The sequence below is a fragment of the Acyrthosiphon pisum genome, chromosome A1, assembly GCF_005508785.2.
Source record: "Acyrthosiphon pisum isolate AL4f chromosome A1, pea_aphid_22Mar2018_4r6ur, whole genome shotgun sequence".
Classification (NCBI taxonomy): domain Eukaryota; kingdom Metazoa; phylum Arthropoda; class Insecta; order Hemiptera; family Aphididae; genus Acyrthosiphon; species Acyrthosiphon pisum.
The window spans coordinates 153,815,398-153,827,446 of NC_042494.1; the positions used below are offsets into that span (position 1 = coordinate 153,815,398).

Sequence of the window (12,049 nt, forward strand, 5' to 3'; positions counted from 1 at the left end):
ATTGCACCACCGCCCCTCGACGACGAAAATGATCACTGCGACCCGTATTTGACCGCCGTTTTGCTCTATTTACGTCAATTCCACCCGCATGAATAAAAAACGAAAAAAGAAAACAACAACAACAACCCCGCATCGGAATGAAAATAGGGCAAACTTCCAAGAGTAAAATGGATGGTGAGCGTAAAAAACCGAGGGTTCTAGTATCTGGGTCCGTAAAAAAAAAAAAAAAAAAAACCATTAGCCGTGTGACAAAAAGAGAAAAAGAACATTAGCAGAGGAAGTTTCTCAATGTATTATTTTTGTTCGGCATTCGACTATCGTGCCCTATCTCTCTCTTTCTCACTCTCTGAAAAGTGCGCGTGTCGTCATCCTTTGCACTCGCGTACCACGTCTGCTGCGGTGCGGCACTCGGTTACGCTTCTGACGGGTGATTTAGGTCTATGTGGTGCACGTCTCAACTTTGGCCAAAACTTCGATCTAAGGACATCCGGTTTCCTCTTTTTTTCGCCTTTTTTTTTATTCTCGTTAAAATATGATAGACACAATACCATTAACGAGCGCGTGGCACTAATAAACGAAGAGATAAACGTTATTATTTTTTTCCCAATAATAATAATAAAGTTATGTTAGTTTCTCTGCTCATCGTATTTAAAACACCGGAACTACTTTAAACTGTAGGTACTTGTGCAAACACGAGAAACGGCTACACGCTATAATAATTCACCGCTGGCGAAACTGTTCAATTAGATACCTACTTAACAGCATAATATATATATATATATATATATTTACGAACATAAAACGTTTAATGTTTAAATTTAAAATACAAAAGGATTAAAAGGTGGAATATTTTGTAAAATTTAATTTTGTGCTTTGTGTTTTAAGAGCTTCCGTTTAATAACTGGTAAAATTTGTTTATTTGCTTTTAAACGGTATACATGAAATAACTAACAAAAGAAAATGTTTATTTAAAAATGTACCAACCTACATTTACTTTGATTATTATTTATAAAAACTCAAAGCTGCTATGTCTTGAACAAGTACTGAGGTTCAAATAATCAATTATTAAAATACATTATAATTTTAGCATAAAAGCTTAATATGTATGTGTTATTCTGTATTAAAGCGAATACATTCTAGTTAGGTAATGAAAAATATTCAATTAAGACTTAAATTTTATGATGCTATTAAACAAATTTTAAAATATTATTTACAACTGAACAAGGCAATATAAATTTCTTTATAGGTAGACATAGACAATTGAAGACCTTTGTAACACATAAAATTATACCATCAACTTGTTTTTAAATACATTTTTTATTGCATTATATTGCGATCAAAAGAGTTAATTATGTTCGTTAATTAAACTGATATTTCCGTTTATAGACAACATCAACAAATTTGTGATGATCAAAATTGATAATATACTCCGGTTGTGTTTATTTCAATTAATTAAATGTTAATAATCAACGTTTGAAATGTAGATGGGAGACGTCAAACATAATATTATAGTAAATTTAATTAAATATGAAATGGGAAAAGTGGCAATATTCTGTGAAATTATTATTAATATAAATTAAATATAATATAGGTAATTGAGTATGTATAAAAGTAATACTTCTAGTTTTTATATTTAGTAAAAAAAAAAACTTATTAGTTATTACACCATATTATATAATTTAAATTCATAATATTATGATAAAAGTAATGAAATATAAATTTGAATTAAACTTGTACCATGACAAAATAAATGTAAAACAACATAACATTTAATTTTAAAGAGGTGAATTATGAAATTATAATTAAATCATTAAACTTAAATGCAATTAGTTAGAAATCAGTAATGTCTTACGTAAAGAATTTACCTTAAAAATTATTTTATAATGTTTTCATAGACAAATCAAATAATTCAATCTTTAATGCACTTATTTGGTCACTATAAATTAAACTACCTAAGTTAAACAATTTATAATAATGACCTCACATTTTGGTAAAAAATTATTTTAAAACGGATTCACGTTTGATGTTCATTGTATGAAGGTAGTATATAACTTACTTTAAATTACTACAATGCTGTTTGATGTCATGATACATTTTGTTTTCCATAAAGTTATTATGTGAACAGAATACTATAAGTTACCTATAACCTAAAAGCTGATAACCGTTTGCATTTATTTAATTTATATACAAATAAATAATTAAATACCGAGTGAGTTATTAATTACTCGGTTTGAAGAGGTATAAACATTATTACGATAATGCATTATTATTATTATAATTTTTTTTTTTTATAAACGTAAACAATGTTAGATTGCAATATGACATAATATGAGTATTGATACGATGATACACACATAATATGATAGTAAAAATATCTAAGTTAGGTTGAGGTAACATTTTATTTGGCCCATAACTAAATTACACCTATTATTATAAATTCATCGTAACGAATTTCAAATGTAAGTGGTAACTATAGTATCTGAATAAATATAATTTTTAATACGCTCTGATTTAAAGTGAAATAAATAAATTTGTCGAATTCACAAAATATTATATTTAAAATTATTTTTCTACGAAACACGTTAGGTGAAAAAATATTACGTATACAACTCTAATGTGGGGCGGAGGGGGGGGGGGTAATTTTGATATTATTTGAATAACATTGTCCGCGGCTTGTCGAGAAAACGCAGAGAATACTCTTAATAAGTATGTGTAAAAATATTGACTGTGAACGTGGGTTTTATCAAAATAATATAATTTGCTATAATTTTGTTACGTCGGTTATCCGAAAAACGAACGGAGAAAATCAAATAACAATAATGATGATAAAAATAATAAACAAGGAGACGGCGGGGTTCGGTGTTCGTGCTGCAGTATTTTCCTTTTTCTTTCATAATATATTGTAAACGAAATTCCGAGGAATTTTCCACTGGTACCGATGGCGTGTAAGTTGTTCGGGCCGGGGTTTACACATATTATGTACGCCATTATTCCCGAGCTGTATCGACAAGGACGACCGCATAAAAACCGAACGGCGTGTTTAATACGACATAATACTGTGCAGGAATTATAAATAGAGCACGGTACTTATATTATCGAACCTTAAATATTCAGATACGAGTATATATGGTATTATATTATTATTATTATTACTGCTGCGACCGATCGTGTTCCGGTGAAATAATTGGTATTGGAAAATATAAATATGCGAACATATTATTATTATTATTATTATTATTATTATTGTAAAGCTCCTCGTTTATTATTGTACCGTTATGTATAATATTATTATGAGTGTATAGAACCGGCTGCACATAGTCTAAGCTCCAGAACTGACTAAATCGTCTGTGTTTATATAATATTATATATAATATTATTACGTATTGTATATAGGTAGGTACCTATTTCGATCTTATTACTGTTTTCAAACTCCAAAGGTCTTTTGAAATTAATAATCGGTTCGAGTATTCTGGAAAATGAGCTTATAAAACGCTTATATATTATGCACTTCAAATGGATTTTTTTTTTGTCGATATATTGCTAAAGTAAAAACAAATATGCTTCAGAAAGGTTTTCTTTTCGCGGAAAATTAATAGTTCAAACGATACGATAATTAGGTAGCTATAGAGAACAGCCAATCCATGACGGTTCAAACCCAAACGGCTAGTAGAAAAAACTAAATAAAACGCGATATCTAAAATTTGAGTTGAGAAGACTAATCAATATTAACGTCAATGTTATATTCAAATCACAAAGAGATTAAGCTACCATAACTCACGAGGTATTAAATTTTGCACAAAAACATTATGCTCAGCGTGAATGTATTATAATATATCATACTCTTGGCTGACTTCTGGAGAAGGTTTATCTTATATGGGGGGGTGATTGGAGGCAGGCATCCTTCTCTCGGGCCTAGCCTAGAATAACTTTTTAAAATAGAGCAAATCACGGTTTGGCCATTATTCGTATAAAATACTATACTCCGGCCCACGAGAGTCCATACGTAAACCGTGCATTCATATAGTAATACGTGACGTCTGTTTTCTCCCACCAAGGTGCCATTCCCACTATTCGGCAACGTGCCGATGCACAGTGACGGACGCGTTCTGACATATGGACTCTCTTGGGCCGGAGTATAGTAAAATCCAGGTGTCGGATTGTCATTGAAGAATTAAATTAAATTAAATTTTGGTTTATTGCTATTTTTGCGTGTTTTTTTGGTTTTACTATACTGCTATGTAAGACGTATAAAACTATAAAACAATTGATTTTATTTCCCACCATGTGAACAAAAACACGGGCTTGCGATTCAGATTACTGAAAACATATTTTATAAATATAAATTGTAGATGTTGGATATAAAATAAATCTGGTCAAGTTCTTTAATCTGAATTCGTTTCGAAAACACTTTTTTTTGTTGTTGTCAAGGAAATATTCTAATATCTATAAGAAGTGAATTTCCAATGTCCCGCAAGACTGCTGTTAGGAAAATGTCCAAATACCATTTCGTTATTATTATTGAATTATACTTCGTCTATGGCCGCAACGACCGTTGTCTCGTTAAAAACCGTCACTGTCACATGTGAGCTCATTTAAACAGGAGGGGTCATTCTTTATAATAATATAATACACACAACGTCTCACATTGTACTTTATTTTCATTTTTTTTTCTAGATTAAATTATGATATTCGAGCAAAAAACTTTACTTTTTTAATCAAAGTTAAAAATAGTTTAATTTTTAAAAAAAACACAATGCATGTTAGCTATTATTATTTTACATGCTAAATTATCAACATTTAAAAACCATTATTTATTTAATTTAAATTTACGTAAACAATACCTAGTACCTAGTTTTTAGTTTTTGTATTTAATTAAATTTTTTTTAGGGTTTGTTTTTTTCTGTGCAGACCTTTATTCAAGGGATATTTCGTACTGTGGTTACATTACCATACAGCTGTCAGTTACCAAAAAAAAAAAAAAAAATAGTTTCAATTAAATTTCTGATTACCTTATCATGTAAAGAAAAATTACACGGATAACGCGTCTGAGAACATCTAGAAAAATGTAAATTCGTTAATTGAAAATCAATTCCTAGCGGAGTATAAAAGCGCTACGACTTGTGCACATGACGTCATAATATTTGATAAAAGAATCTGTTGGAATGCAAATTACAAAAATATATAGAGTTTACATAATTATTTTGCGAGGCATTCATAAATGGTGCAAAAATCATTAAAGGGTTTGAATAACAATGAAATACGGAACAATGAGCACAATCCAATGTCCAATTATAGGCTGAAACACGACGATATTTGAATCGATAAAATCACGGGGGGCAGCCGAATTATTTTCCAAATAAAAAATACCACGTGTACACATCATTACGGCGTGTCAGTACCTACGGAAAATATGCATTCGCCTTCGCATAAATTAACCTACAGGGATTCAGGTCCGAGTACGGTACGAGTTAACGTTTTCTCGCCCACAATATTATGTTAAAGTGCGTTTATCGATTGTCCACCACATTCTATATTTAGTAAATAATTATTGGTAAATAATAATATTATATTATTATTTATTACCTACACACGTTTACGATGGGAGCCTTTTTTCGATGTCTTGACGTTTTGGCGTTTTCAACCCGCGAATACCTCAAAACCTCAACATATTATTCATACTATGACGTTTGCAAATATATAGGTAATATATGTAAAAAGCTAGCCAAGCTGTATTGTAGCGCCCCTAATTTTCAATATAAATTCGGCACGCGAAAACGATTATTTGTCACCCGCACTAGAAACGATTGTGTATTTATTTGATACAGTGTACATGAGACATAGTTCTGTGTTGAAGACAGTTGATTACAGTTCAGATAGGTACCTAATAAATATTTTACACTCCAACAAATATTTATTTTATGCGTTTCTTTAATGTCTGCATAACGATTTATTTGAATTTATTCGTTTTCAATTACATAATATGAGCTGGTTTGGTATGTTTGTGCAGTCTTTAGTATTCCATATACACACTCAAAACTCAGAAGTCTACTCTTGTAGGTTTTTACAGTAATTTTTCTCTCTTTGTTAGGCTTCGAACTGTGTTAGTATAAGGTATTATTGTGTTATTTATTTTTATTTCTCTAACAACAAATTTTATTTAAGTACACCAATATAATATTATTGATTTTATCAAGTTTCCAACATTTAAAATTATAATATATGTATTGGTAATGTGTTCACTATGTTTTATTTTAAACGTGTGATTTTTTTTAAATTTATCACTTGAGTGGTGAATCTGAACAGCTGTGAAAAATTACATCCAATTTGCTGTAGGTATATTTTCAAACGAAGTTTATAAACATTTACAAATTTCATTTATTTTTGAGAAACATCATTGGAAGGTTTGCTGTTTTATTCAATACGTACGTTATTCGTGGGGTAAAAAATAAAAATGTTCATTAATACACGTTTCACGGTCTATTAAAAGATATTTTACCGTGTTTATATTTTATATGCACAAGGCAGTTTTTACAGCGTATCCAATCGATATATCCACACATTATGGTTTGCATAATATAAAGCTTAGGTATACTATATAATGTTATTATGATCAACAATAAAAAAAAAAATAATTTATAATCATTATTTAATATTCATTGTGTGTTAACCCTTTTAACCAATTTTATCTATGTAGACAGGGAAGTTTTTTAATGAAAAGAAATCGAATAACTTTGTTTAAACTATCTGTGTTATCTGTGAATATTATTTAGTGACATCATTCAATTTGTGCGTAAAATTTAATATCATAGGCATTAATGTCGTACAAAGTATATCATTTATTTAGTATATGTTGATAGAAAACAGCGAGATCTGACCTTTATTGTTATTCACATTGTAAATAACAAAAACAAAATGCATACAGTAAGCAAACAATAATAATACTATATAATTTTTTACATAAGACGGCGCCTTGTATATGCAATTTTAATGCAACGTGTGTTAGAATACTGAAGGCTTTCTAATTTCTATTAAATTCAAAATGCATTTATGCTATAGCTTTCACTACACCGTAGTTAGTAATGACGAATAATTTTATTAGCATAATGCAATTAATCAAGTTTATCTAATTAAATCATACTGGTACGCGCTAATGAAAATGTCGACATAGACAAAACACACATTTTTTTACGCCGAAAAACACTGCTGAATCGTACTTTAATTACAGTTGAAACATTTATACATCTCTTTTCATATTTTTGCTACCTTTTCTTTTGAAATTTTAAATCCACCTAATCCTCAACGAATATAATATATTGCTTGGCATATTTAATAGTATTAATGATACTAAACTATCGATAGTATTTTTACACAATCACTGAATCACGGTAATTAAAAGTTGTGGTTATATTTTTCACACATCGAAATACCTACGACAATAATAATGGTAATAATAATATAGTATTCAGTGTCGCAACTAGAAGCTTATTGTCGGGAATGCAAGCATATTTTATGCGATCCGGTAAAAACATTATTTTTTAATAATCACTTTGACAGGTATCAAAAACACGGTCGAACAGGATACAAAATATAAAAGTTATTATAGATTAAAATATCATAGTAATATCATATTTAATTTAAAATCAAACCAATAGAGACTAAAGACTGCAGATGGATTTGATTGCCCTAACTCAGCAACAATATATAGTGTATGATTATATTATTACATTGTCGGGATATCGTAATCAGTATAAATATAAATATTATATCCATAGATAATAAATAAATGGATGCACCTTATAATTAATAATATGGCCCGAATAGAGAGCATGTCACCGTAAGGTAGCCGTTGTTATCTCAAAATGATCAAATTAAAATAGGATCTAAATATAGGTTGGTGCAAAACTAATACCGTTCAAAACCTTTGAATTAAATTGATTTAAAATTATTGTCCCACCATAATTTTGTTATAAAAACGAATCTTTTTGCTTTGTTTCAATTTACCAATCAATGTCTATTCTCTCAAAACAGTATAATAAACTCATAATAAGCAATATATAGTAACCACTATTAACCACTGTGGTATCTACAGTTCACTCAACACTCGATATGCGTTCCGTGCATAGATAACAAAAACACGGATAGGACTAAACATCTTATATCGACTGTGATCAATGATTCCAATTGAGACCAATAAATAAGTGTACTTATACTATCTATATCGAATATCAATATATATATATATATTATCATATTATAATAAAAAAATTTAAACGAACTGCTTAAATTTGTTATCAGTTTACGACTGCTGAAATATAGTAGTAGCCTCAATTGGTGATGTCCTATCCAAGTTTTTACTGTCCACGGTCCCATATGTATCCATTTCTTTATCATCTACGGTTATATCCATTGCAATCTCTTACCTTTGACGGGAGAGCTCCTCCGCCGCCGCCAGTCGACGACAGCGGTTCGGCGCTGAGCAGCTTTTGTAGCTGACTGGGCGTCGCGTCGTGCGGCTGCTGTTGGTGGTGCGGAGCGGCGGACGAGGACGTCGTCGACGACAAGGACGAAGACATCGACGGTGAAGAAGACGACGACGACGACGATGACGACGACAACGACGACGACGAAGCGGACGTCGACACCGAAATGGCCGACATGGACCCGAACGCCACCGTGGTGGACGCGGACGAGGACGACGAGGACGACGCAGACGACGACGACGACGACGACGACGACGAAGACGACGCACCAGCGGCCGCCGTGGTGGACGTGGCGGCCGCGGACGAGCCTGGCGGTGAAGGCATGGGCGCGGGCGCGTACTGTATGCAACCGGAACTCGTGGACGAGGACGGCGACGCGGGCGGCGATCCCTGGTTGGACGACGGCCGGTGGTGGTGATGGTTCTCCGTGTGCCGGCGCAGCGACCGCGCGTCGCAGTACGACTTGCCGCATCCGCTGGCCTTGCATTCGAACGGCTTTTTGTGCCGGTGGGTCAGCATGTGTCCGTTCCTGTCAGGACACGCACACCGTCACCATCGTATACACGTGGGGTGGTTTTTTTTCAAATTTAGTTTTACATCCTGGGCATGACTCGTCGGTGCATCTAAGTGTATGCGGCGCCGGCACAGCCACTCGGCGCAACTGGGTTGTTGGGGGGGGGGGGGTTGATGGTGGGTACGGGGTGGCTAAACTGACTAGAGTATTTTCACAGCATCCCCGCCGAATATATTATTCCGTTGGACAATAATATTAAAAAAATCAATATACTTAGGTATAGCCACAAAGTATTGTGTTTTCTTCGATCCGGCAAAAAATTGGCCCCAAGAACGACGGGTAAGTATGACGCGAGACTGTTTCTTGGATTTAACATACGAACCGAAATAGATGTGGACAATTTATTAAAAAAATCTAAAAGCTTATATGAAACATATTATTATACCTATACATAGTTTTTAACATATAAGAAAATTTGCATTAGAATACAATTTTGATTCGTTGTTAATGCACACGTGTCGTGTTTAAATATAATTAGTGCACATTTACAAGCCACTTACAAAATATATTATACAAATTCATAGTTGAGGGTGTAGGGGAAATTATTACACAGATTAGTAAAGAAAAAATATGAAGGTTATGCCCACTACAACCCCCCTTAGAAAATTGTCCGAGTTGCGCCTGTGACTAGTGGTTTCGTTAAACGTCGGGGGAAGTTGGTATCATATTCAGATGCACTTTTCGATTTAACCTATTATAGGAGTGAGCAACACGTCGAATACCAAAATATTTATAGGTAATACCAACGGAAAAATACGTCGTCTGATTCGATTTATGATATATAAGAAAAAACCACCCCGCGTAGATCATAATATTGCATTATAGTAGTCAATAAAATATCAAAAATTAGTCGTCTGGAAAACGTCTTGAACCTAGAATCATCCTACGACCGAAACGAGGCACCATTAGTCGGATACCTCCGCCGTAGTCTGGTGTCACGTTTGGGCGATTCCATAACTGTTTTTGTTGGTTCCGACCTGCGCAGAGTATTGCCACGGCGGCTTACTCGTCCCTCGACCCACTGACCTTGACCCGATTACCGTTTCACACGATATAGCTAATGGGTATATAAATCGGAAACGTGTAAATGGTGTACGCCAGCCGAATAATAAAGATAAATGGCACTGAAAATCTTCTGTTTTTCTATATAGTTAGTGTTTACTCATCCACCCTCCGGCTACGCCGAGTACGACAAAAAAAAAAAAAAATAATAATAATAATAAATGCTTTGAAAAATATATTTTTCGTTCCTGTGGGACTACCGCGAGGACATTATCAACGGGAACGTTGTGAAGTAAACTAATTAAAACGGATTTGACGGCCTTACGGAAATACACGGTAAGATAACGCGGTAATAAACGCGCCGAAAAGCAGAAGACCCTTTTTGTGGTGGACGTTTTATAACAACACTTTTAGCGTTTGCCGGGACGATAAAAGTATATATTATTAAAATGGGTATATATATGTGTGTGCGTGTGTACGTGTAAAGATATATAAGCGGGTTGTGCGGCGGCGTAAACCTATGTCAAAAAATTATCATCGCCTCGTTATGTGTTGCAGACCTGCTGCACGGTCTACGAATAATCAGGAGCGTTACAATAATAATAATTATTACATTTTTTTCTTTTTTTTTTTTTATTATTATTATAGTCCACGGTGTAGTAGAAAAATGTCCGTTCATTCAAAAACATTTATTTGCACCACGCCCGCACTCCACCCCACCACACAACGCAGTGAAGTAATTGTTTTATTTCCTTCTCATTGTACACGTTTCCCGAGGCCGTATATATATATCATATACATGTACGTATGTATACGCATGTACTCCGCGCCAAGCACTAGAATTTTATCCGCGGTACTTTTTTTTTTCCACCGTGATAATATAATGTCGGAAATGAAACAGTGGGATTTGGCGTATTATTACAGAATCGCCGAAACACGAGCACGGTCGGAAATGCTAACGACTATTGTTCAAAGAACAATCCGGATAAAGTTCTCTCGTCGTTTTCTATACTGGAACACTACACGGGCGGAGCGGCGGTGCCGGGTTCTGGTATAGTGGTGGGCCGTGGGACGGGTGAGTGGTGGTTCGAGGGACGTGGGAGGGGCGTGGCGTTAATAGATTTATAGCTGTATTACAGCGCCGAAATTATTGCTCCGGTTTCCCTCCGGCTGATATACGACCTAACCCGGTGTGTGTGGGTGTGTGGGTGCGTGAGTGCGTGTGTGTGGGAATCCGCCCTCTCGTATACCTGCAGGTTGAGTGTTTTCTTCCTTTATTTTTTTTTCTCCTCCACCCGCACCACCCACCGCCGCGTACCCATTCCACTGCGCGTTATCGGTAAGAGAAACAACATACCGAAAACTAAATCATTGACAATCGATTGGGTCACGGGGATATAAATCGGTACCCGGGTCGGAGACCACCGGAAAGGCTTGCGAGTCTATCCCCGTCGGCCGATCATCTTGGCTATTGAGAAACCAATTTTAGCAACCATTTATCTCGGACGGCAGGTAAGAAGGGCGTCCTCCGGGGATTCCTGGTTCTGACGACGGGGTTCGTTTAAAATATTATCGAGTTAGAGGGGACGAAATTGTTATTTCCGTCGCCGCTCCACCGACGGCGATGGCCAATTTCGTGATACATATTTTGCGAGTCGGCTTGGAATACGTGAAATATAAGCGTTCCCTGGTGACGATATTATTTTTCCTCTCAAAATGATTCGGGGACGTAAGTATTTCAAATGAAATTTCTGTTTTCAGTGTTTCAGAACCGTACGGAATCAATGTCAATCAAAATTCAATCAACAATATCAACCGGTATTGTATAATACTGTAATTCTTACTTTGAAATATAATATACTATATTATAGAAAAATAGCATACTGTTACACGCTGCACATCAAACAGAATAGCAGCAGTAAATAAACGCGACTAATATTCATATTTAAATGAAAATTTATTATATTATATAAAATGAATAATGAGTTTTTTT

The 12,049-nt window shown here is 34.3% G+C and overlaps 1 protein-coding gene across 3 annotated transcripts in view; it reads right to left on the reverse strand.

Annotated features, from left to right (window-relative positions):
- LOC100573718 (serine-rich adhesin for platelets) overlaps positions 1 to 12,049 on the reverse strand; it is a 291,897-nt gene that overhangs the window by 58,873 nt on the left and 220,975 nt on the right. For all 3 annotated transcript variants that reach the window (XM_016805576.2, XM_016805577.2, XM_016805575.2), the window contains exon 7: positions 8,421 to 9,009. In XM_016805576.2, coding sequence (XP_016661065.1) covers positions 8,421 to 9,009 — 589 coding nt within the window. The remainder of the gene's footprint in view (positions 1 to 8,420; positions 9,010 to 12,049) is intronic.